General features: G+C 40.9%; 1 protein-coding gene across 2 annotated transcripts in view; it reads left to right on the top strand.

Moving 5' to 3' along the window:
- RET (ret proto-oncogene) overlaps positions 1-17,149 on the top strand; it is a 157,879-nt gene extending 140,730 nt beyond the window's left edge. For both annotated transcript variants that reach the window (XM_061634950.1, XM_061634951.1), the window contains exons 17-20: positions 6,768-6,905; positions 10,156-10,255; positions 13,027-13,174; positions 15,018-17,149. In XM_061634950.1, coding sequence (XP_061490934.1) covers positions 6,768-6,905; positions 10,156-10,255; positions 13,027-13,174; positions 15,018-15,175 — 544 coding nt within the window. In that variant the 3' untranslated portion in view covers positions 15,176-17,149. The remainder of the gene's footprint in view (positions 1-6,767; positions 6,906-10,155; positions 10,256-13,026; positions 13,175-15,017) is intronic.
- Positions 17,150-26,992: the final 9,843 nt, after the last annotated feature.

The following is a 26,992-nucleotide window of genomic DNA, read 5'->3' on the forward strand; positions in this document are numbered from 1 at the left end:
TAGTCTGATATGGCAGTACAGCTCTTATATCTCAGTTATCTGATAGAAGAGTATTCCAAAGCCATGAACAAGACTAAGGCAAACATGACCCATGATAAAGTCAGGTTTCTATTTTGATGTCATTGCATCTGTTATGTGGGGGTGGGGAACCTCTGGTCTGTGCGCCAGATTTTGACTGCCAAGCCATTTCCCAAAAGCCATGCCTGCCTGCCCCATATATGATGTCATATGTGACATCAGTTGTGGGGCATGTAGAGACTTGGCTGGATCAGCTCCTCATGCACCTGAATCCTGTAGAAAGTAGGATTGAACTCTCCATGCATGAATCCTGTTGGATCACTGACTATGCACTCCCACCCCCACCGGCCAACTTTGACTAGTGGCTGGGACCACTCGTCAGTCACCTGACACTATGCCATCATATGGTTGACAGCTGGGTGGTCCTGCCCATCTGTCAACGTTGGCCCACATGGTGCAGGGGGCAAAGAGATAAAGATCTGGAGACAGGCCAAAAAGGTTCTCCAGCCCTGTGTTACTTTGTCTCCTTTTCTGGTACTGTAATACCTGAAAAGAGAATATTTGTAATATTATTAGAAAATTGAGTATGACATATGTTGTATTTGTAGCTATTTGATATAAGATGACCAACACATGGCATATTAAGTTATTATATATGTCCCACCACCCTGCAATTCTGTCTTTTCCTCATGCTCTACTTTGCCAGCATGAGAAATAAAGGGTCAGTCCAGATACTTTCACCAGGGGGTGGTTGATGTACCATGTTTCAAAAAGTCATATATATATATATATATATATATATATTCATTGGCAATCACTTGTGGCCGAGTAAGATTGTCTTCCAAGATAAGGTCTTTAACAGTGAGTCCGTAAGTGACTGTGGAGGCCAATTCTGGATCCACACAGCCTCCCAGAGTGAGGACATAGGTTTCCAGATGGAAGATGGTCACGATGAGGATTTGCTTGATGTGCCTTGCACTTAGCTCATTTGTCCCTTTCACCCTGTACTCGTGCTTCTTCAAAGTCTATAGCACCTTTGATAATGGCCGACCTCGAATTCGGACGCTCATGGGCCAAGGCTTCCCAGTTCTCAATGCTTATGTTACATTTTTTTAGATTAACTTTGAGAACATCTTTAAACCTCTTTTGCTGTCCACCGATATTCCATTTTCCATCCTTAAGTTGGGAGTAAAGTAGCTGCTTTGGAAGATGGTGATCAGGCATTCGAACAACATGGCCGGTCCAGCAAAGTTGATGTTGGAGGATCATTGTTTCAACACTGGTGGTCTTTGCTTCTTCCAATAAGCGAACATTAGTCCGCCTATCTTCCCAAGTAATTTGCAGAATTTTCCGGAGGCAGCATTGGTGGAATCTTTCAAGAAGTTGGGAGTGGCATTTATAGATGGTCCATGTTTCACAGGCGTACAGTAAGGTTGGTAGTACAATGGCTTTGTAAATAAGCATTTTGGTCTCCCTGCGAATATCCCGATCCTCGAACACTCTATGCTTCGTTCGGGAGAATGCGGCACTTGCAGAGCTCAGACGATGCTGAATTTCAGTCGATGTCAGCTTATACAGAGAGATGGCTGCCAAGATAAGAAAAGTGATTGACATTCTCCAGAGTCGCACCATTAAGCTGGACTGATGGTGCTACAGAGGGATTGGTTCGCACTTGCTGATGAAGCACTTTGGTTTTTTTCATGTTGAGAGAGAGGCCAAGGTTTTCATATGCTTGTGCAAAGACACTTAGGATAGTTTGAAGGTCTTCCTCTCAATGTGCGGAGACTACATTATCATCGGCATATTGAAGTTCTACAACAGAGGTTGTAATTACCTTACTTTTTGCTTTCAGCCTACTGAGATTAAAAAGCTTTCCATCTGTTTGATATGTGATTTCCATGCCAGTGGGAAGTTTCCCCTCAACAAGGTGTAGAATCATGGCGATGAAAGTAGCAAATAAAGTCGGAGCAATGACACATCCCTGTTTGACGCCTGATCCCACTTTGAATGGGTCACTTTGAGAGCCATTGTTATCCAAAATTGTTGCCGTCATGTTGTCATGGAGGAGTCGCAAAATATTCACAAATATATCAGGGCATCCAATTTTCAGAAGGATGGTCCAGAGAGCAGTTCAATTTACAGTATCAAAGGCCTTAGTCAGATCAATAAACGCCATATACAGAGGTCGGTTTTGCTCCCTGCATTTTTCTTGAAGGTGTTGTGCAGTGAAGATCATATCCACTGCCCCCTGGAAGGGCAGAAACCATTTTGGGATTCAGGGAGGATGTCTTCTGAGATAGGCAGGAGGCGATTTGCGAGGATCCTTGCAAGGATTTTACCTGCGGTAGCTAGAAGAGAGATGCCTCTGTAGATCCCACAATCTATGAAGTTGTTGTGTAAGTTCAGGCCCACCTTCTTTAAAGACTTCAGCAGGAATCCCATCAGGTCCACTAGCTTTGTTATTCTTCATTTGATTAATGGCTTTACTGACTTCATCCAAATTAGGGGATACTGCAAGCTCATCTCTAATTTGTTGTTGCGGGATTTGCGAGAAGACCTCATCAGCCACAATAGAGTTACAATTGAGGTCGTGGTAATGCTCTCTCTAACGCAGTACAATAGACTCTTTGTTCTTTAGAAGTTTGGTGCCATCTATTGAACGTAAGGGATTTGTACCATAATTTGTTGGTCCGTAGATGGCCTTTGTGGCATTAAAAAAGCCCCTTGCATCGTGAGCATCTGCAAAATGCTGGATTTCTTGAGCTTTCTTTATCCACCAGGCGTTCTTAAGTTCTCTAGTTCTTCTTTGGACCTTACTGGCATAGATGTTTTTCTTAGCAGCACAGTTAATGTCTTTTTGCCATATCTGGAAGGCTTTCCGTTTCTTGTTGATGATATGTTCAATCTCACTATCATTCTCATCAAACCAGTCCTGATGTTTCTTAGTTTGGTATCCAATAGTTTGTTCACATGCTGCAATAATGGAAGTCTTCAATTTAATCCAGTGTTCTCAACATTTTCAGGGAGTTCCGTAGGTTGATGCTTCTTGAGAGTTGTTTGAAAGCAAACTCGCTTAATAGGATCTTGAAGGACGTGGATGTTCATTTTATGCCTTGGTTTTCTTCCTTCGAGCCTACGTTGAGGAACAATATTAAAGGCCATAGTGGGTTGAATTAATCGGTGATCTGTCCAGCAGTCATCGGCACTCGTCATGGCAATCTCTGGCACGGACAATTATGTAATCCAGGAGATGCCAGTGCTTCGACCGAGGGTGCTTCTATGATGTTTTAAATTTATCTTTCTGACAAAAGAGTGTGTTTGTAATAACAAGATTATGCTCTGCACATTTAGTCAGAAGTAGAATTCCATTCAGGTTGGTATTGCCAACTCCTTCTTTCCCAATGAGTTTTGGCCATAAATCAAAATCATTCCGAACTCTTATATTGAAATCGCCCAGGAGGATAATTTTATCCTCCTTAGGTGTCTCTGATAAGATGGGTAAAATGGATGGTAAAATGGATCATTTTTAATAGCAAAGCCTACTCCATGTATTTGTTGTTCTTGTTCAGGCAGTCCTTTCCAGAAGACGGTGTAACCTCCTTTTTCTTCCTTCAATTACCCCTCTCCTGCTCTTTGACTTTCTTGGAGTGCTGCTATGTCAATATTAAAATGTCTCAACTCCCTCGCGATGATGGCAGTCCTGCGTTCAGGACGTTAGCTATCTGTATTGTCCAGCAATGTCCATATATTCCACGTTCCAAAGTTCATTTGTCTTTTGCGACCGCTGAGTGGTGACCCCACTGGATGTGGTGATCTAGTCAGGGAGAGAGATGAAGTAGACTATGTTTAGAGCACCGTATCTAGCCCCTTCCCCATACGGGGTGAGCAGAATGGATCCTGAATAGGACTGCTCAGTCGTGGATACAGCTGTCGAACTACTCAACTGCCTCGGTCCTTGAGCCAGGACAATTGAATCTGTGTCCACCACCCATGTGCCGGTCCATGACTAGGGGCTTCCGGATTTCACAGTACTGCCCCCATTGCTATTCGGCGATCGCCATGGGACTTTTGGTTTGGTTTGGTTGGAAGATGCCTGTGCGTGAATTTGTTTTATGTGCGGAGATCGGTGCACGACAATCAACACACAATCTTGACAGAAAAAGGCTTTGATTCAATGGCATGGATACCACGACAATTGGAAGTCTTTGATCTGCTGCAGCCTTCATCCGCCTTCACAGCTGTTGTAACGTACACATTGTTACCCTCTGCCTGTTCTGCCGTTGAGGACTTTCTTGGATTATTCTTTGTCTGGTTCCTCTCCCTTGACCTTACCGCCATGGGTGACCCTGCTGGGAGTACATGACTCCCGACGGCATCTCTCACAGGGTTCATTGGAACACACAAGCCCACTCACCACTGCAAGGACGATCCAGCGAGGGGATATATATATATTCCTACCCATACTGAGACACCAAAAACACAATCACAAAAAATTTATGTGGCACCCCTGATTTACAGGGGCATTGGAAAGGGTCATCTAATAACTAGCAGTGCAAGGGTTTGCGTTATCTTTAATGTATCTGCTTCTATAAATGATATCAGCTTCAACCAAAATAGGCTGGATGTATATAATTATTAACGACTTTACACCAGATACAGGGTGAGCAGCAAGCAAGTAAAGATAGAAAAAATGTGTTTTTTGATAACTTTGACTCTTCCATAAGGCCCTTAATTTCAATATCACCAATCCCCGTTATTTTTTACCATTTCCCTCCCCAAAGGAGAGAAGGAAAACACAACAGAGTTTAATTTAAGTATCTCCTTCTAGAGGGGGAAAATCCTAAAGTTGGCTGTTTTGTAAAATTGTCAGTAACTTGAGTCCTCATATCTCAAAAGGAGGTTAATTTAAAAATCTGACATTTTGCTCACAGAAAGCCTCAGTAAGTGCAAGTGTCACCACACAAATGCTTCAGGTGCCTTGGCAGAATGATGGTATATAAATACAGTAAATAAATAATGTAGGTAGAGTGTCAGACTTTAAAAAGACTTTGCTTCAAATCATTGCTCAACCATACAGTTCATTGGGTGAACTGGGGCTAGTCACTATCTCTCAGCTTAACTTAAAGAATTGGAAGGATAAAATCGGGGGGGGGGGAGTGAGGCAGACCTTCAAGGAAGGACAGGATAGAATATAATAAATAGAGGGTTGGACTAGATAACCTATAAGAACCTCTCCAACTCAATGACTGATTCTGTGGTAACATGTTTTTATATAAACAAGTGGGGGTTCTTAGAAATAAAATCCAAATTACTGCAAACCCTGTCTGGCATAATCATAGAGAGAATGCTAACACTGCATGGAACAGGCATTAACTCAAATAAAGGGCATGAAAGAGAAACAGATGGGCTTCAAAAATATTATGAAAGGTTATCTGAATGACTGAATTAATCCAGACATCAAGGAAGTTGCAGATATTTTCTTTCCATGCTAATAATGGTCTGGTTAAGGATAGGAAAAGAATGTAAAAAAAAACACATATGACCAAATAAAACAGACAGTTCAGTTTGAAAATATGCAACTGTTTTTGCAGGCCAATTTCTTACTGAAACAATTTCTCAAAATCTATGAAGCAGAATGAATGCTGCTCCAGAGAAAAAGGTTATAGTTGCCAAAAAGTTTCATGAGGGATCCTATCCCAGTGAGTTAACACAGCTTGTGAATCCAAAACCAAAGACTGATAAGTAAGTCCCAGCCACATAGGCTGCAGTCAATTAGGCATACCTTAAATCTCACACAGTTCATTACGGAAATACACTGTTAATCACTTTGGCCACATGGTGGCCACTAAAAAATGCCCCCCCCCCAAAAAAAGGACAAAAGAGGCCATAGATTTGCATAATATTTATATGTGCTAATAGATACATATATTTATTTACATGTATAGATGCACATTTAGAATAATTACTGTAAATAGAAATACATCACATCTCACCATAGTGGGAAACACTATGGCCAGGTGACTTGTGTGCTTACTCAGTTTGCTCTGCAAGAGCTAACTGTTGATGGGCAACTTAAAGGCCTCTGTTCTCCTTTCTTGTGGCTATTTATCTTGTAATCAGAGATTGACAGGGCAGCCTTTCAAAAAGAGGGCTGTTTTCCATAAAGTAGGACATATGGTCACCCAACTTCGGTGCCACTGATTTCAGGGGGATAGCCCTGACTAACTCTCTCTGGATTGTGCTCTGTAACTGATTGTTAATCCTAGTTATTTGAGAGCTAAAAGAAACCTTTTTAAAAAATATGCTCAATGTGCAGTTACAGTTCAGCAAAATTGCAATAAAAACCATAAGTTGTATCCAGTGTTAGTCGTGCTCAGACTAGACCCTTGAAATTAATGCACATGACTAACTTAAGCCCAAAAATTTCAGTGGAGCTATTTGTGGTAGAACTTAGTTGAGTACTGCTCTATAAGTTTTGCAGCGTGAGACCAAATGTCTTAACCTAACCGTTGAAATTTTATTTTTGAGCCCTAAAAGTGCCAGGTCTTCACATTCAGGATCCATTGCACTGAAATTGGTTTGCAACCATTTGTTTTTGTATCAGTGTATAGATTACTATCAGCTTCATCAAATGTGCAGATTTAGTTTCACCAGTGTTTATTCATGTGTAGTATGGAGGCGGGAGACAGCTGCGGTGTAAGCGCATTATCCTGATGCTCCCAGTAAATATTACTTTCTTTTCTCTTCAGATGGTCATTTGGAGTTCTGCTGTGGGAGATAGTCACTCTGGGAGGTAACCCCTATCCAGGTATTGCTCCTGAGAGACTATTTAACCTCTTAAAAACAGGCTATAGAATGGAGAAGCCAGAAAACTGCAGTGAGGAAATGTAAGTAACATCAAATTGCCAGCATTGCTCATCAAAAAGATTCCATCAGTTGATTATAAAGTATTGTGATCAGCAGCTCTGTCTTAGGTGTTTTCTAGATGTGAGATCATGAAGATGGGGCTTGAATGAGTTTAGAAAAACAAAGAGGAGAGGTCACACCTTGCCATCATAATGAATTGTGAAACAATGAACTCAGACATAAAACTGACATATAAATAGGTCAAGAATATGAGCTGGAGCTAGATGAAAAATAAATCTATGAATTGATGCATTTGGGGGAAAGTGGATAATATAGCCAGCAGGCCATTCAAAACAGAAGTCGAACTTTCCTGCAAACTCAACACACCCATTACAGGATAGGCCATTCTGTATACAATCCTATTTCTACGAGCAGCTCTCATACAGCTGGGGAAACAGCCAATGAAGTGAGTGGCAGCCAATTACACAAGGGTACAATTCCATTTTTAAGACACCGTTGGAGTCATTCAGATGGTATCCTAGCCACACAAGAGCTGCTCATGGAAAAGGCAGCTGCCATGCAATTATAGAATATTTAAAGGACACTGGTGACTGCTTTTTCTCACAAGTTTGGAGACTTTTAGAAGGTGTGTCTGTTTCTTTGTTCACTTACATAGTGGCTAAGCCCAGATACACCACTTTAATTTACAGGATGAAAGGCAGCTTACAAAAGAGATATTAAAACAACTACTACCAAAAAAACCCCAGTGATCCAAAATCAATTTGATTACAATGGGTTGCTTGTTAGTTAAACTTCCGGGATGCCCCAGACTTCCATTTCTCTATGTTGGCTCATCCTCTTCCCTCAGTCCTGGGAAAATGGAATAGGCAGGATTGTGTTTATTCTGCACTTTAAAAAAACAAAACTCTGAAAATCTGCACCACCATAAAGCTGAATTCTGCAGTCTGTATACATTAGAAGAATTTAAACTGTTTCTTTTTTTCATAATTGATTCTGCAGTTTTTGTTATTTTTATTATTAATTTGTTCTTGTTTTGCCTGTCAAGGGAAGGGACAAAGAGCTGAAGCCCCACTGTTGGCAACTGGGAAGATTTCTGAGATCTCTACAGACATTGCTCATGCATTTTCAAGCATAATGTTGCAGCCATTGGGGCTAGAAACTTGTTTAAAAAAAAAAAAGTTTTTCTAGGAAGCTGAATCATGCATCTTCAGAAAAGCTCTTTATACACATGGGAATAGGGTGGGAGTGTATGCATGGTTCCATCCTCAGTAAGTTACCCTCATTTGTGTGTAGCATGTTGTCAGCTTTACAGCACGACCCTAAAATGTCTATTCAGAAATAAGTCCCATTGAATTCAATGAGATTTATTCCCAGGTAAGCGTGCAAAAAGAACCTTACTGTATAAATGGAATTGAATAAGCCAAGGGGATTCTTTCAGGCCTACAAAGGGATCCACATATATGTACGCCCATATTTCATTTAGATCACAATTTTTAAAAAAATCTGTTTTAAACCCCCTTGGAGATAATTTGATGGAAAGGCAGGGTACTTCTTTAAAAATTAAAAATAAATTATATTTATGTGTTTGTTTATGTTAAGGATTTATATCCCACTGTCCAAAACACTTCATGAGGGTTGCTTAAACAACAGAGTAAAAACAGTGTTATAATATGGTACCCTGGGCTCCTTCTGGGAGGAAGGGTGGGGATATAAATTTAATAAATAAATAATAAAATACAAATAAAACGAAGTTTAAAAACTTTAAAAAAAAATATCAGAGACAAACCAGATGTCTGCTTGTAGAACGGTAATTTGCAGAAATAAATTTAATTTGCACCGCAGAAGATCCTGGTGTTCTTTGGTGGTGGGGGGGGGGAGGGAAAACTGATGTTCACATAAATTAACTTTGGACACAATCTACCCCAGCCTTTCCCAACCAGTGTGCCTCCAGATGTTGTTGGACCACAATTCCCATCTTTCCTGACCATTGGCAACGCTGGCTGAGGCTGATGGGAGTTGTGGTCCAACAACATCTGGAGGCATACTGGCTGGGAAAGGCTGATTCTAGCCCTTATGCACCAGTGTGAGGAAGTGTAGACGTACACTGGCTCTTGTGGGGGAGAAGGCATTCTAACTAGGGTTGCCAGGTTCAGGGCCTGAGACTGATCCTGTATCTTTAGGAGAAGAGAAAGTCAGCCAAGTGCAAGTGTTCTTGCAACACTGTAATGACAAAAACCTCAAGGTGGAATTCTCCCTTCCCCCTGCACAACTTTTAAAGATACGGAAGGCCTCTTGGAGGCAACCTAAAGATACAGAATCAGTCTCAGGCCCTGAACCTGGCAACCCTAATTCTAACAGAGGCAGATGGGAGAGAATTCAAAACTTATCAAGGTTCTTGGTTTATGAGACCAAAGTCCTAGGGACCGAAAAAGAGCATGACTAACCTAGCACAGGTCATTCCAGCTCAAGCAACTTGTGTGCAGTTTTAGATCGTATGATACTCTTAGGCTGCCCCAGTTGCACCCCCTCCCTCCCACATGCCGCTTCCTTGTTAGATTCTCTGCATGATCAACATAGAAGCAATCTGTTCATGTATGTTGGCCAAGGGCTGCAGGGGACAGGAATAGGAAACCATTTTTAGCCTGAGGGTCACATTCCTTTGTGTGGCTAGCCTTCTGGTTGGGCAGAGCCACCCCACATTCTTATTCTCACACATATATTCACACACCCTCATTCATTCACACACAACACACATAGATCCATTCTCTTTCTCTCACACATACACAGAGCAATTAGGCTTGAAAAAGTATTGGAGATTTTCCAAACTTAATTGCTTTTGGGGGTGATCTTCTTGGAGATCAGAGCCCATAGGGAGTGGAGAGTTAACCCTTCCCTCCATAACTGTCGTCTCCATGAAGACACCCTGTTCTGTCAGGGCAATTAAGCTTTTCAAAAAACTTTCATTGACACCAGCAGAAACTTTTGTTAAACCTCCCAAATTCCTGGATTGGGCTGTGGAATGAGGAGGCGAGAGCCCACCAGCTGTGTTCAGCCCATGGGCTGAGGGTTTCCCACCCTGGTGTAGGTCCTTTGATTGCTTTAGTGCTGTTGCCACTGCTAAACGCTTTGGTCAATTATACATATGAAGGCATCTCAGCCCTCTGCTTCACCTGCAGGCTCAATCATGCCCCTTATTAGAGATCATTTGACTGAGGATGAACAATAAGTATTTGATTAATACACAGTATCTTATCTTGTGTTTTTCTGAAGGTACAATCTGATGCTTCGCTGCTGGAAACAGGAACCAGATAAGAGGCCAACATTTGCTGAGATCAGTAAAGAATTAGAGAAAATGATGGTAAAGAGTAGGGTAAGTGCCTTTTGAGCTTTTTCGCTTGTCATGAAAGCTAGTTGGAGAGATTTTCCAGTGCAAGGAAGTAATTAATAAGATTTTATTTAAGATACTGGGTGGTATTCAAGTAAATAATAGTGCTAGTACAAGAATTAGTGCTAGCGCCACAGGATTCCCCCCTCCTTCCCCTGTCCATGCCCTGCAGCATCACAAAATCTGCTCCAGAATCCCAGAATATATTTAGGGGGTGTGCAGGAAGAAGGGGGGAGTCACATTGCGCTAATGCTAATCCTTGTGCTCATACTATGTCCTTTTTAAATAATCCATATTTAAAAAGAATGAGCTTAAATGAAAAGTCCAAAGAGGGGATATTTGAAATCAGAAGAAAAGACAATCTACCTAACGGGAGGTAAGTTTTATATATACACCAACAACCATAATGTGTGAAAAGGCCCTTATATTCACTTGGTTTTGTAGGGGTTTATGTTCCCTTTAGCCCAAGCTACGCTGTCTGTTTGCTGTAAAGTATGTATGTATACAACGAGCAGGTGTTTGAAAATATATGTATAATTAATCAGAGAGACAAGATTAGCTGTGTCTCCCTCTCTTATATGATTGTTTCTGTGATGAATCCTGGTTACTTGCTGGGTGATGTGTGAACAGCCCTAAGTTGTTCATAATGGAAGCAGACTTCTAAAACAGTTTTCTTTAACTAGTTGTAGAAGCTAAATAATAAATAAATGGGCGATTAAGATCGAACTCCTGTAAAGAGGAAGGATCCTTTGTATTCATGTACCTCTTCCCCCAATGTTCCTATTTTAGGACTTACGCAAATGTTCCGAAGTGCTTGTTTTACTAAGTGATATAGCATCATTTGCACATTGTGTTGGACGTTTATGGGCAGCATTCAGGTACCCCTCCCCCAGTCCCTCAAGAAGCCTGTTTCTGGCAGCTGCTGCTCATAGCCAGCTCTAGTTCTTTTCAAGCCCCTGTGATGTCCGCCCCCACCTTCCATTAGAAGCTGATGTGGGTAGGCTTTGGCTCATTGGTAGTCCTGGAAAAACAAAGCTGACTATGAGCAGCTGCTGCTGGAGAAATAGGTTTTCAAGCCACAAAAGCCCTATTAGAAGCTTGGAATTTGACCAAGAAGGAGCTGGTTCTTCCCCAAACTCATTCCATCCTAGCTGAAGAGTAGATCATGTGAGAGACCTGTGCAGAATTGTACCAACCTCATTGACTTGCACCTTCAAATAATATATCTCTGTATATAAAATATACCATGGTAGTTATTGCTTTTCATTGCTCAAAAAGTTTCCTATAGCCTGTGGGCATTTGGGGTGTCTCAGGCTGCAGTTCTAACCCCACTTATGTGAGAGTAAGCCTTATAGGACTTACATATGAGTAGACACGGTTAGGGTTGCACTGTTATTCATATAAAACCAAAATAGACAGTAGGTTTTATAGGTTTGTATCCCTAAAGTGATAGGAATCCCTACAGTGGTTCACAAACAACATTAATCAAATATACTATTTTTTTAAAAGAGCTGAATAGAAAATGTTGTTGTACATAAAAGAAAAGATAGTATATCTAAAACTAGATAAAAATAAAAGTTTCTTAATATAAAAGGCCAAGTGCTTCCAGGTTTAGTTACCAGTTTCTAAGAGTCTTTTTAAAGTCATTTCCAAAATGGCAACAAGCACGAATTTGTGAGGACACCCCTCCCCCGAGCAGCTTCATCTCGTCCATATGTGTTTAACCCAAGTATCTAATAAATGAACCCCTGCTATCAAAACCCCAAACCACAGGATCAGCAAAGTGTGACTGTCTTCCCCCCCTCTTTGGTGAGTAAACTAATCAAAACTCTACAAGATTCAGGGTTTGAGAAAAATCAGTCAGGTAAGCAGGTATGGCCCATAGTGTGCCATGAGTAGGTGGTTGGAACTAACAAAGCACTATCCCAGATATACCTGTGCATGAGGAATGTCTTTTTCTCTGTAAAAGGGGAAAGTATTCTTATCCCCAAATATGGTAATCAGATAGACTTTGTCTCACGAGAACATCTTGGATGGGGCAGACCAAAAGACTATCTAGACAACCACTCTGATTCCAACAGCAGCCAGCCTTACAACCAGGTCATGAAGACAACAATCTCCAGAACCTTCGGAGAGAGAATCAACATGCAACCACTGAGGCCTATCCTAAAGAATTAGTATTTGCACTCCATCATATCACTAGACCACCTTATCCAACACCTATGTCCAGCTGTGACTGTTTCTGAAACTTCACATGAAAGTAAAGCATGAGCCTTTTCTACAGGGAAAATCTTCTAATCCAGCAGGCCTTCATTGATGTACTAGAGTCTTCAAATGAATTCAAAACTTTTGAAATGGTTCCTATATTATCAGACAAAGGATTGCTCAGAGAAACTTCGGTGCCACAATGATATTCTTGCTCAGTACCCTCCCGCTATCCTGGAAGAGGTACAAGATTGTTGGGGGGGGCGTGGAATTGCCAAAGTTGCTTGCCAGACCCCCATGTTAACTTGCTGGCAAAAGACGCCAATTCATGGGGAGCAGTAACTAAGCATATGTCTAAGAAAGCATGTCTAGTGTACTCCAAACAAATGTGTTGCCAAGGATACCACTCTCACAGAAAGCAGAAGTTGGTGATGATCTCATCTACATTGAGCCTTTAGTTGTTCAGTTTAAGGGAGGAGAAATGTGGATAGAAATTATAGCCAAAGAACCACATTGTTAACCAACTCTAACCCCTCTTTTTATCTGCTTAGGACTACTTAGACCTTGCAGCTTCCACCCCATCTGACTCCCTGCTATATGATGATGGACTCTCAGAAGAGGAGACACCCCTCGTGGATTGTAATAATGCTCCCCTCCCTCGAACCCTCCCTTCCACATGGATTGAAAACAAACTCTATGGTAGAATTTCACATGCATTTACTAGATTCTAGCAACACACACCCCCAAAGTGATTTTCTTCTGCACTGTCCTTACACTCTCTGTAATATTCTTTAGAGTGTTGTTTGTCTGAATGAATCCAATCAAAATTTGCTTGGCAAGTCTTTTTTTCTTTCATTTGTCACTGTCAAACTCTGCATTAGGTTCTTACTTTAGCTGATTTTGCAGTTGTGTTTAAACAAAAATTTAAAAGGATGTGAAAACGTGCACCATTACTAAATATATATTGTATGATAAAGAAAAACAAATTCCTAGATCAGGGAAGTACTCTCAGGGGAAGTTTTAAAAATATATGCTAGCAAATATTCAATTAAAGCTATACTTTTGTGTATCTATGGAGTTGAGAGCGCTTGAAGTGCATCGTTAAATATGGCGTCTCTAATTTTAACTGACATATTTTTTTTATTACTTGAAGATTTTTGTTTTTTCCTCATGTGTCACTGTTAAGAGTCCACTGCCTTACCTTTTTTGTTTTTATTCTGATGGATTTCTGAATCCCAACTGTTGTCTGTATATTTTAAGTTGCCAGTCAGCCATGGCTGCTTACTAAGTAATTAAATTTAGGGTAGGGATAGAGGGGAGGCTGAGAGAGTCAGCTTACAATGCAGAGAAGTCAGAGCAGAGCAAGTGCAGCTGTGTAGTTCTTTGGAAGCAGAATTGGTGAAGGCCACATCAAAGCAATCTCCTCTGTTTTCACATGCTTTTTTGGTTTCTCGTGAAAATGTCAGCATCTAAGCCATGTGTTGAATGTTGTCGCAAGTGTCTTAAAAGGAATGTGCTTTAATATTGTGGTGGTGAGATGGACAGTAAAGATGGTTCTTGCCAAAACTCCTACATTTTTTGTCTCATAATTAAATGCTCTACATGCCATTTAATGCTTTTAAATTGCTTTAATTCAAGCCATGTAGCTTTTTCCCTTTGCCGATTCTTTTTATTTGTCCACATCAGGGTACGGATTTGGAGCCTAATCTCTGAGCCCTAATTCTTAAATTAGTATTTAGACACTTAAATTAATGGACTTGTTTTTTAAGATAGCTATGCACCAGGCTAATCTTACTGAGGTCAAGGAGTTCTTTGAATGCCCCTTCAATAGCCTAGAGTAGACCATAGTTGTTATATACTCAGGTTCCAAAAGAGAAACTTGAATTAGGAGTTTATTGTGAGTGTCTTAGATTTAATGGGGTCCTTGCAAGGAATGGTCCTGGGTTTTCCCCCAAACTAGACAGAACCTAGGCAATTCAGGAAGAAGAAGAAGAGCTATAATCAAATCTGACATTAATTAGCCATCTACAGAAGCTGTTCTATGGCCCCTTTTAAAAATATATGTGCTTATGTGCATGCATCCTATTGCCTTCAATGGGATGAGTGTTTTTAGGAGTGAAACATGCATGCTAAGTGTTTAAACTTGTCAGAATTGGAGACTATGTAGGCTTACTACTGCTTTGAGCACTTTATGTACTACAGGAATACTCCATTGCAATAACCAATCTGCTGCTGTATTCCCATGAAAATATAACCTTGTAAGATCCAAAGATTTATCAGGAGCAAATGTATTAGCTTGTACTGGGATGTATCAGGAGAGCACTTTTATTTATTTATTTTTCCTTGGTTTTGGCCTTCACTGCAACTTGTGCTTCAGTGCCTTTCGAACACAATTATCTATTTGTGTTTTTTTGTGGGGAGCGGGGGAATATTTTGCAATTTGGCTTGCAATTTTTGAAGGGAGTTTTGCCAAGGGCCTTACTGTCTGCACATGAAGTTTTGGTTCTTCAGTGCAGAAAAAATTATCTGTTTTCATTTTTAGGCATGTCATACCCGAACTGGCCTGAGGAGAGCCCCGTTCCACTCACAAGATGCGATGGCCCTAAGTCTGTGTTTTCAAGATATGCAAATGATAGTGTATATGCTAACTGGATGGTTTCACCCTCAGCGGCAAAATTTATGGACAAGTTTGATAGTTAACAATTTCTTGGTAAAAGGTAATGGACTCAGGAGGGGAGCAAATTTCCAAAGAATGGCCTTCTCCTTGGCTCATTCTTTGCATAGTAAGAACTGGTTGAAACAACAGGAACTTCTAGAATGAGAAACATTTCCCCTACTTTTTAGTAGTACCTAAAGTGGTTTCTCTGTCTTGTGTTGAATACTATAATTGACTGCCCCCCCCTTTTAAAGTCATATCAAACTGGGTCAGATGATAGTTCCAGTTCTCGTGTTGGTTTTTGCCATTCTCCAAGTAGTCCATTTTGGTAGCTGTGTTTTACTTGTAGCCAGTGGACTTGATACTTATAGTGTTCAGGGCAAGGCCCAGTTCTGGAATAGTCATTAAGGGGGTGGGGTAGGGGAGAAACCCCATTGTTTCACTATAAACTGCTATCTTGATGGTCATTGCTAAGAAAAAGCAAATTGATCAAAGCATGAAGCACAAATTAGAAGATGGGAACAATTTTCTCCAAAAATTTCTGAGCTTGCTCTAGAGTTAAGTGTTACTATGTTGTTGACAGTAACAAATCCTATGTTAATGGGGGTTTGGGACCAAGAGCATTGAGTGATTCAAGTCAGTGTTGAAATTCAACATTTCAAGTCTTGGAAAACTGTAGAAATAATTTGTTCCATCTTAATGGGAGAAGAGGTTTTTGTTTAAAAATTAGGGTTAAATTGTTCTTACCTTTAGCACAATGGAAACTTTGATATCAGATATACTGTAACAGAGACTTGATCTCCAGAGTGCCCACCTGACACAACTTAAATTTCTACACATCCATTTTACTGATGTCTCAAAATCTGCTCAGGATGCTTTGAAATGACCTAAAGCAAAGGAACCTGGTTGCAGTCATGTCCAGAGAATTTTTGTCCTTTCAGCTCAAAACACTTCATTTCTGCCACCTGTTGCACAACCAACAGGAAACTGCAGACATAGCATTGGTTCCCTGTTGAGAATTGGGAGTCGACTTATATTTGCATGCTTTCTTTCTCCCCCTAAATTGCAGTTAAACAGTTGGGACCACCAATGTTCACCATGGTTCAGGTTAATCAGGGTTCCTCATATCCCAGGAGCTGAATCCGTCTTTAAACTGCATTCAGGCTATGGTAGAATGGGAATCCTGCTTATCCTTAACCACAATTAATGTTGGTGTTGACAAACTGACTGTGGTGAAGGAGAAAGGCCCTGCAGGGAAAAGCACACCTTCCCAAAGCCAGTTCCTTGTTTTTAACAACAGGTAACAGGAACCTCATCTTGCATCAACCCTTGGAGAACCTTTTATTTACACAACTCCATTGTTTTCTTGTCAACCATGTGCTGACAAACTTTTTTATTCACTACAGTCTTTACTCCTTTTTGTTAATTTTTTCTCTGTCAGTATGGGAAATATGTCTAAGACTTTTTTGTTTTTTAAAGAGTAAAGCTAATAATGGATGTGATGTTTTAACTTTGGCATGGTGTTTTGTAAAATAATCTGACTTACTGAGCTTGGATGAAATGGTTAATAGACATGGCATTACATTACTGTATTTTGTTTGTAATTTCATAATGTTAAGGAAGGAAGGGGGATCCTGGAATGTTAACTTAATGTGTTTATCCTTTTTGGATACTGTTGCATAATCAAAAATTATACCAAAGTATTGCTTGTCTCTTAGGTTTCAGCTATATAATTCTGTGCGTCTCCTTTGTGTGTCCCAATTATTCCAGAAATCAATGAGTCAGATTGCCAAAAACTGTAACCACTGTTTAATGCAAAAGGTCTGAACACCTCAATAGGATAAAATGGTTTGAAAGTAAGCCTGTTCATAGACAAAGGAGCAGGTTAAAGTTATCTTTCTGTAAGCTAACTACTACGCTAGACACTGTGTTTACAATAAAATATAACTGCCTACAGAGATGTGAAACAGCCCTGATTATATTGTAACAAGCAATCATCTCAAATAATAAAAACTTAAATCTCATAGGCTTGCTAATTCATTGTTGTTGAGAGGAACTATTTGAAAGGACTCAAACTCACAGTGGATATTGCTAGTGTATGTCACATCTGACTCCACTCAAAGGAAGAAACGGCAAATAAATCCTCCTTGTACCAATAGGCCAGAGTGAGCAATACATGAACTCTATAGTTTGATCACAGTTATGACCAACTCTTGAGTACACTTTTGCTTTCCTCCCACTCTGCTTTTGCTGCATCTTCTCCTTGAATGCAGAAGAGCTGGGTCCGAACTGTGTCATTTATATCTGCTTTTCTCTCCATAAAGAGAAGTCATATCTATTCCTTGGGAGTATTCACAACTATCTAATTTTCCATGAGGTCAATACTTCCAGGGCATGGAAGTTTCTGAACTGAATACTGGTTCCTCTGTTGTCCATATGCTATAATTATTGCCAGTACCCAGCTTTTCATGGTAGGAATACATTACCATACTCTTGAAGTAAGAGAAGTATTGGATCTGATACCTCTTAGCCAACAGTTACTCTTGTGGAGGACAGAAGAAGTCATTCCATATCCCAACACCATCTGCACTGTTCCTTTATCATTGGCTGTTATTTTGAACCTTAAGCAGCCACAAATGTAGGGCCAGCCCAAGACATTTTACTGCTATCCCCATTCCATATACGGAAACAGACTAGCCTGGCTGTTGAATCTTTCTTCATCATCAGTGGTGAGACAACATCCTCCACCAAACCTGAAGGCAGCTGGCAGGCCACATGACACATACAGCTTTGACCTCCAACAGAGGTAAATGCTCGGGTGGCTCAGGTTTGCCTGGAGGGCTGCTGCCACTGTCTCCCAACACCCAAGTGTCTGCTTCATGATGTAGCTACCTTACTCTGCCTAATGGTAGGTCTTGAAATGCAGAAATTCATCTGTGCAAGCCACAAACAGAACCTTCAATAAAATTCTAAGAATAAGGAAGCACTAACTTACCTCCCCTCAGAGCTTGGAAAAGTTACTTTTTTGAACTACAGCTCCCATCAGCCTAATCCAGTGGCCATGTTGCCTAGGGCTGATGGGAGTTGTAGTTCAAAAAAGTAACTTTTCCAAGCTCTGCGAGGCTCCCCTTACCCATGTGCTACAAGCACCATGTAACAAGCTCTCCCATACCTCATTTCTTAACATCATAGGAGGAGGAGCAGCAGCATAAAAAGAGAGAGGGAAATCCATAAGAATAGTATTATGTTTATTTTCTCATTCATTTGATAGCGGTCATTCAGTTTAGTAGAGGTTATTAACCCACTCTGCACAACCAGTGCCTAACCAGATTTGAACCACAGGTAAGCAACTATGTCCTCCCCCCATCCCCCAGATCAAAATTTGGAAGTATTCCAACAAAAGTAGTTTGTAAACTCCACATGTCAAAGATCATACTAGAAGTTTGTCTACCTTTCCCATCAACTTCTTGTGCCAGAGTTACTAAAAGTCAGGTTAGACTGATATTTCATCAATTAGCACGGTGTTCTCCATTTTCCTTGCAATGCCTCTACTATTAACAAGCAATTCACGTGAAATATTTCAGTCAAATCACACAAGCCTGATTCTCTTGCTTTCTGTCACCGTAGGCATCTGTGCACACAATTTGCACTTCTCACTAAATAGTAATGTAAATTGTGCAACACATGGAAAAACCAAATAAAAAGAACTGCCTTGAAACCCAGCAGATAGGAAGCTGGTAACGTAAGCCTGATTTGAGGATTTGTGTGAATAACAGCATTGTATTGTTGTATGTGTGAAGGAATGAAAAAGGAAATGCCATGAATTGGCAAGAAAAATAAGAATAAAATACCATTACCTACATTTTGTCTCTTTTAAAAATGAGAATATTGAAAGATGACAAAATGGCATATTTGGAATTGTTTGCACTTGCAGTATTGTGGAATTTCTGCTAGTAGTTAACCATTGTCTATTACAGTGGTAGCCAATGTCCTCCAGCTGTTATTGGACCACAATTCCCATCAATTCTGACCACTGGTCATGCTGGCCAGGGCTGATAAGGGCTGTAATCCAACTACATCTGGAGAATACCATGTTTGTTCCCTCTAGTCTATCATATCATTGACTATGTTCATCACTAGATATTATAGAAGCTCCCTTGGATGACACACTGTAGTCACCGCAAGAGTGAAGAACTTCTGCATATTTCCTTCTGAAAGGTTTATTCTGCGGTCTGTCTCTTCCAGCCTAAGTTTAGCAGTACATACACTCCAATTATCTACCTTTGCACTTCATCATTGGAGGAGGTGGGGAGCTCTATCGAGAGAGGACTTCCAGTAGGCAATAATATGATAGGGTACAAAAGATAGAAACTATCTCCAAGACATGTAGGTCTATAGCCATTTGTTTTTAAAACAAATTATAACACCATGGCTTATTGTAAAGCTTAATTACTGTACAAACAAATGTAAAATTAAACTGTGATTTCTTTTCAGCCTCACAAAGTTCACGTTTTCATCTAAAAGAATTGTAGTGGCTGCCAGTTAATAATCAAGCCATAGTATTTGTCAACACATAAAGCCCTAAAACTCAACTGCCTACTTCCCTATCCCCCAGCCCACTCTTTAAGATCACTCATACCTGTCAACAGTGTGATATGTGAGAGGGTGTTCTCTGTGGTGGGTCCCCAGTGGTGGAATACCCTCCCATCATAGATTTGGTTTATGCCAACCTCAGCTTTAGGTGTTTTGTAAAGTCCAGGCATTTGGTTACATGGCAGAAGGAGATGTTTTGTCACTCAGTGCTGTGATAAATCTGTTTTATTATTACGGTTTTGAATTTTCAGATTTTTATTGCATTATGTATTTTATGTTGTATCAAGCTCTGGAATTGATTTTAATGAAAAGTGGGTTATAAATTACTAAATAAAAAAAATCTATAAAGGCAAAAACTCCATGAGTGTGGATACGGATTCCAAACTACAAGCAGGGCTACCCTTGATACTTTCAAAAAGCTCAAGTGTATCAGAACAACTGGATTGCAGCCTTCATCTAGGAAAAAAAATGAACATATGTAAATCCACCTTGGCTTGCTTCAACAGGGGCCAAAAGTCCCTCCCCCCTAGGGTTGCCATATTCCAGTTACACAAATCCGGGCAGGCTAATTTGCATATTATGCAAATATTTGCATATTAATATTTGGATTGTCCCGTTGTTTTGTTTTTGTGCCTAGGAATTACCACCAAAAACTAGGGAAAGATGTGAGAAATCTTTTTTAAAAAAAACATTTTCAGCCTTAAATGCCTAGACTCTAGTTTCCAACACTATGGAATATTGATTGATTGATTAAGAGGATTTATATCCTGCCCTTCTGCTGTTAAAAACAGAGTTCAGCACAGCCTACAAATATAATAAAAACAAAAAAAATGCACAATCAATATAAAAACAAAACAGAAAATAGCAACAAACATAAAGTAAGTCAGGGCAGCAGTACTGTTAACCATTACATATACAATATACAGTAATACCTAGCATTAACGTACTCAATGGGACCAGAGTGAGTACGTAAACCAAAAATGTCCTTAAAGTGAAGCACTACCTTTTAAAACTTATTTTTTACCTCTCCCTCATGTGGAGCCTCAAAGCCCCACGCTAAAGCCTCTGCTGCTGCGCTGCCGCACCTCTCAGCTGATCGCGATCGTGCCTTCCAGCTGATTTGCGGTGGTGCGATTGCGTCTATTTCCACCCCCGCACTCTGAAGCCTCTGCTGATGTGCTGCCGCACCTCCTAGCTGATTTGTGGTGGCGCCTCCCAGCTGATTTGCGGTGGCGAGATCGTGTCTATTTCCACCCCCACGCGCTAAAGCCTCTGCTGCTGTGCTGTGTTTCTGGAGAAATACAGGCATATGGAGCGTGTATGTTATAGCGAGGCTATGTTAAGTGAAGTGACGTTAAGCGGGGTATGCCTGTATTTCAGAGATGTGGTGGATGGAGAAAAACAAGAAGCCAAAATGTTAGGAAAAGGAGTCTTTCACACCACATGCTCAGTTGTAAATACTGTTGCAGTAAGTTTTACAAGTTCCTCCAGTATTCCACTGGTGCAGGCACTCAGACATTCAAAGTATCTGTATGTTTCTTAGGTTTTATAAAAGCAGAGCTTTGCTTAACTCAAAATTTCTTCTCCCTTTGATCAACCACATCTACACAAGTTCCACCTCCATACTCAAAATGAAACTGGGCCTGGAAGTGTGCAAGAACCCCACACATACCTTGCTAATTAGATTACCAATGCCAGGATGTCTGTCTTATCGACTACTCTCCTGTCCCCCCAGCCCCCCGGGCATCATGAAAGACCCAGTCCTGGGCTCAGAAGGAAAATAAATATCTGGTCCTCTTCAAAGTACTGATAAGCCTCTTGTTTTAATTAAAATAATAATTATAAGTTCTTGCTCTTATCACTAATGGGAGTTAATTATCTTGCATATGCGGCTGTTGCTTCTATGGCTGTAACGGAGTGAGGTTAAAGATAAGTGAAATGCAATTAGGGGGGAAAAAAACACAAAAGGCAGTAACACTTTCCTAAATGTAATACCATACCAACCACAAGATTCCTATGAGTAAGGCAGAAAACTCAGCATCCCACAACCAGTCAGGATTCATAACCAAAAACCCAAACTAAAAAAATCCTAGCAGCCAGTCAGCCAAGGTCACAGAAATCCCCATGCAACACAACCTGACCTGGGGACTGCAGTTAATGCAGAATGTTGCAGCACAATTGCTGACATGAGTGAGATCCTATCAGCACATAATACCTCTGCTCTGAAATCTGCATTGGTTGCTGATTTGCTACCAGGCCAAGTTCAAGGTGTGCTTTCCATGTTATGGGTGCCACATAGTACTTGTTCTGCTCTTGTAAGAAATCAGTCCTGTAAAGTGGCAGCACCTATGCTTGGGAACTCCTTGCCTATTGACATTAGGCAGACGCCTCTTTTCAGCACCTGCTAAAATCAGTTTTCTTGAGGCAAGCCTCTCCAGGCATATAGAAGCTATTGTGTTTTTAAATCTGTTTTTATCTCATTGTTGGTTTTATTATTTTGAATGTTTTTAAGTATCTGTCCTTAACGCTTTTGCCAATAATTTTATTGTTTTAATTCTTTCTGTAAACCGGTTTGAAATTTTTTACAATAAAGCGGTATATAAATGATGTAAATAAAAATACATAAATAAATGTTGGAGTCACTGTGGCCCTTGAGTCTCTTCCCACTTTTAGGAACCAAGGAATCTGATTGATTCAGGCCATTTCGTACCATGATTTCTTAAATGCAATACTATACCAACCACAACAAGATACCTATGAGTAAGGCAGAAAACTAAGCATCTCACAACCAGTCAGGATTCCTAACCAAAAACCAAAAACATGATAAATGAAGAAATATTTATATAAGCATGGCTATCAAATATATTTATTATTTACACAAACTCTAAAGATATTTATAGTGTAATGCTAGGTTTATTTATTCAGAAGCAAGTCCCAGTGTATTCAGTGGGGCTTACTGAAACAGGGACAGAACTGCAACCTCAAGTGATAAGCAACTTCATTCACACAACCCAAAATTCGGAATCATGCCACTTTATGCTGTTTTGCAACTGTTTATACTTGTTTTTATGGTTATTGGATTTTAAATTGCTTTATTTCTTGTGAGCTGCCTTGGTTTCCAACCCTATCTCACAGGGTTGTTGGAAAGACTCTCCCTCCCTCTCCCTCCCTCTCCCTCCCTCTCCCTCCCTCTCCCTCCCTCCCTCCCGATGTATACATACATACAGCCCATATAATAGTTTATTGTCAAACCCATTGGTCATTGCAGAAAAATCAGTATTAGTTTCCTTCAGAATAAAAACTATAATACCTAAGTAAGCCCGGCCTACTTGCTTTAAAATAGGACTGGAGGGGGGGACAGAAAGAGAACACAAACACAATTCTTTTTTACATTCACTCCAAACTCCCATTGATTTTCAGCACATTCATAATCATGTCTACTCAAAATTAAGTCCTATTGAATTCAATGGGATTTACTCTGGACATATGGGATTAGCAATGCTTTTACCCCCACAAAAGCAAGTATTGGGAAGGTTTTCAAAACACTGCCCAGGATTGGACTCCTGCACACAAGAGGGGGAAAAACTGAAATGTATATACTTACCCAATTTATGAGATTTTCAGATAAACAGGGGAAACTACCATTTTCTGGCATTGCAATGAGGTTTTCTAGACGCTGCCACAGGTCAACCAAACACATCACTGATTGGCTGCAATCCTGAACGGGCGGGGTTAAATCTATGAAGTGCTATACAGTAGTTTAAAAAAAGATTTAACAGTTGGGGGCGGCTGACATTTTTATGTATATCTCGAGAACCGGACCACCTAGAAACTTAATTTTTCTTTTAAATTAAAGCTGAGAATCCGGGCCACCTAAGGGGCTAAACGGGCGCTGGGTGGCATGCAAAGAATCTGGGTAAAACCCAGCTAACCGGGCAATATGACAACCCTACTCCTCCCCCAAAAAACAACCTTTATGTGAAAATAATGCAGAAAATGTCTTGTTTTCAAATCCCCCACCCCCAAACCAAAGTGTGGTACATTCCATCTGAACCACATTTTAGCTTTCTCTTTGCAGGGGAAGTATCTTAACCATATTATACAGCCAGCATGGATTTTTCACATTCCGCAATGTTAAACTGAAAATACCCCCATGCCATTCTCATGTTTCCCATAAACTCATTTCAAAACAAAACCTTACAAAACTTATAGTCCTGAATTCAGAAACGCTTGCTTAACAACCTTCTCAATTTTCATGGTGATACACAAAACAGTCAGAGAAAATAGAGAGTTGAAAGTATAAAAAGAGAGAGAAAAAACCCAGAGCCCTTTTGGACTTCCCCCCCTGAGAGTTCTCATAATCTGTTGAAATTCATTAAAAATCAGCCATGTTCACAGAGTACCTGCAATCCTAATACTGACCTTGCCCCATGCTCTGACCTTCATCTTCTGCAGTTTAAAAGTTAAAAATATGCCTGGCTGATTTTTAATTAATTTAAGAAATTTTGGCTGGAAGCCAATGATAAGGGTGGGCATGCTCAGTAAGAACCAACTGTCAGAGTTCTAAAAGCCTCACAGCTGCTGGGCTTGGCTAATCGGGCCACACCCACACCAGACTTTGATTTCATGTGAGACAGTCATGGCTTCCCTCAGAGAATCCTGGGAAGTGTAGTTTGTGAAGGGTGCTGAGAGGAGACTCCTATTCCACTAACAGAGCTCCAGTGGCCAGACTGGCTTAACAGTCAGCCACTCTGATTGAAGGTCTGTGAGGGGAACAGGGTGTCTCCTAGCAACTCTCAGCACCCTTCACTAACTACACTTCCCAGGATTCTTTGAGAGAAGCCATGACTGTCCAAAGTGAAATAAAGGCCTGGTGTGGATGTGGCCTGGGGCAGCTTTGGTTTAAATTTGGGTGGGAGGCTACATGTGCCTGCTGTAGGATAAAAAGGTGAGGGAAACGCTGAAAAGCAATGATACTGTTCACAATGTTTTCCTTTTGGAAGGGAAAAGATTTTCCCTTTTGCCCAGTGCCCACCCACCCAATCTCCTCCCCCTCCCCTGGGTCAGTGTTGGACTACGACCTGGGAGACCAGGGTTCGAATCCACTCACAGCCATGAAGCTTACTGGGTGACCTTGGGCCGGTCACTGCCTCTCAGCCTCAGAGGAAGGCATTGGTAAAACCACCTCTGAATACCATTTACCATGAAAACTCTATTCAAAGGGTTGCCGTAGGTTCGGTCAACTTGAAGGCAATCCATTTCCATTTTCAAACATGATTGCACAGAAATAAATCCTACTGAACTCAAAAAGTATGCAACTGATCAAACTAGGGTTGCCAGGCCCAGCCTCCAAGAGGTCTTCTATATCTTTAAAAGTTGTGTAGGAGGAAGGGAGAATTTCACCTTGTGGTTTTTCCCATTACAGTGTTGCAAGAAAACCTGCACTTGGCTGAATTTTCTCTTCTCTTAAAGATACAGAATCATTCTCAGGCCCTGAGCCTGGCAACCGTAGATCAAACCCACCCTCCCTCCTCCCTCCTATCCTCTCCCTCTTGCCCCTTCCTTCCCACTTCCTTTGCCCCTCCCTCCCCATCCCCTTCCAATTCCCTCCTCCCCCTTCCTACTCCTCCCCCTCCCCTTTCTCCTCCCCTTGGTCATGATTGCACAGAAGTAAATACCATTGAACTATAAGCATGCAAATGATCAAACCTACCCTCCCCTCCCCCTTCCTTTGCCCCCCTCCAATACACGCCATCCCCTTCCCCCGCCTCCTCCCCCATGGTCAGTTTTTTCCTATTCTAACCATGATTGTATAGGAGTAAATCCCATTGAACTCAATAAGCATGCAAATGATCAGACCTCCTTTCCCCCTCCTTCCCCTCTCCTCTCCCTTCCTCCTCCTCCCTCTTCCTTCCTCCTCCCCTGCCCACTCCAGCCCTCCCTCCCTCCCCCCGGTCAGTTTTACCTATCCTAAGCATGATTGCACAGGAGTAAATCGCACTGAACTCAATAAACATGCAAACCTGTCCTTCTCCTCCCCTCCCCCTCCTGCCTGCTCCCATCCCAGTCCTTCCCTCTGCCTTTCCTCCCCTCCCTCCTCCTCCTGCCCTCCTCATCCCCTGTAGTCAGTTTCCCCTATCCTAAGCATGATTGCAGGGGAGTAAATCCCACTGAACTCAATAAGCATGCAAATGATCAGTCCATTCTCAGCAAGCTTGCACAGGATCCCATTTCTTATCTCCCGGATTAAAGCTCACAGATATTTCTATCGAACTTTAAAAAGTAGGGAAATTGGGCAGCTATAGTGAATGCACCAGGGGAGCAGGAGACCTGACCTCCTCTCTGAGATATTGGACTGCCCTACAAATTTGTCAAAATGCAAACACAATTTGGGTTGGTCTTTCACAGTCCAGAGGCACATGTTACCAAATTCTTCCAAGCTACACAGGAAGTGGATTAGACTGTGAAAGACCAACCCAAAATATCTGTAGGCTATAGGTACATTCTTAAACCGCAAGGTTTGTTGCCTATTAGTGAATTGATACCCTAGTATCAAATGAGGCCCAAGGATAATATATGATGATGAACTCATAACTGTATTCCGAGTGGTGTTGCAGATTCTAAAACTATTCATATGTGTTTTCACTACAGCAAGACCTAATGACCTCATTTTGTCACAAATGTGACATTTCTTTCAAGCATATGAATCACTGCTGTAGAATGATGCACTTCCTAGCAAAGCAGCTTAAGTAATGCTTGAACACTTTTTAAAGTTACCCTCTTGATGTACAAAAATATGCTAAAATAATTGAAACCCTTCTGCAAGTTTATTTTGAAATCAGGCATTCCACATTTTTCTCAGCATAGTAGTCTCTTTTGTAACATCTAGCACCAAAAATAGATTTAACTATGGGAACGGAATAAAGGAACATAGGTGTGGATTCAGAACAGAGAATATGTTAACCATTCACAGCAGCTATGCATTCTTTGTGAGCTGAGAATAGTTCTTAAAAGCTTTTAAAATGAGCCACTAAAATGAAAAGGTGATGTATTGCAGATACTGGTTGTAATCCAGAAAGTAGTCAGGACTTGGCTATAGAAACCAAAGCTGTAAAGCATATGCTGTTCCGGATTTGCCAACAGAAAGCCTCATGGGCATTTCTGGTACTTAGTCATGGCTGTCACCTGGCCAGGTAACAGTGTGGGAAGGACCAAGGTATGAATGCCTGAACCTAGAAAAAAACTAGGAAGCAAAAGAAGCAGCTGTG

The sequence above is a fragment of the Rhineura floridana genome, chromosome 7 (genome assembly GCF_030035675.1).
Source record: "Rhineura floridana isolate rRhiFlo1 chromosome 7, rRhiFlo1.hap2, whole genome shotgun sequence".
NCBI classification, from domain to species: domain Eukaryota; kingdom Metazoa; phylum Chordata; class Lepidosauria; order Squamata; family Rhineuridae; genus Rhineura; species Rhineura floridana.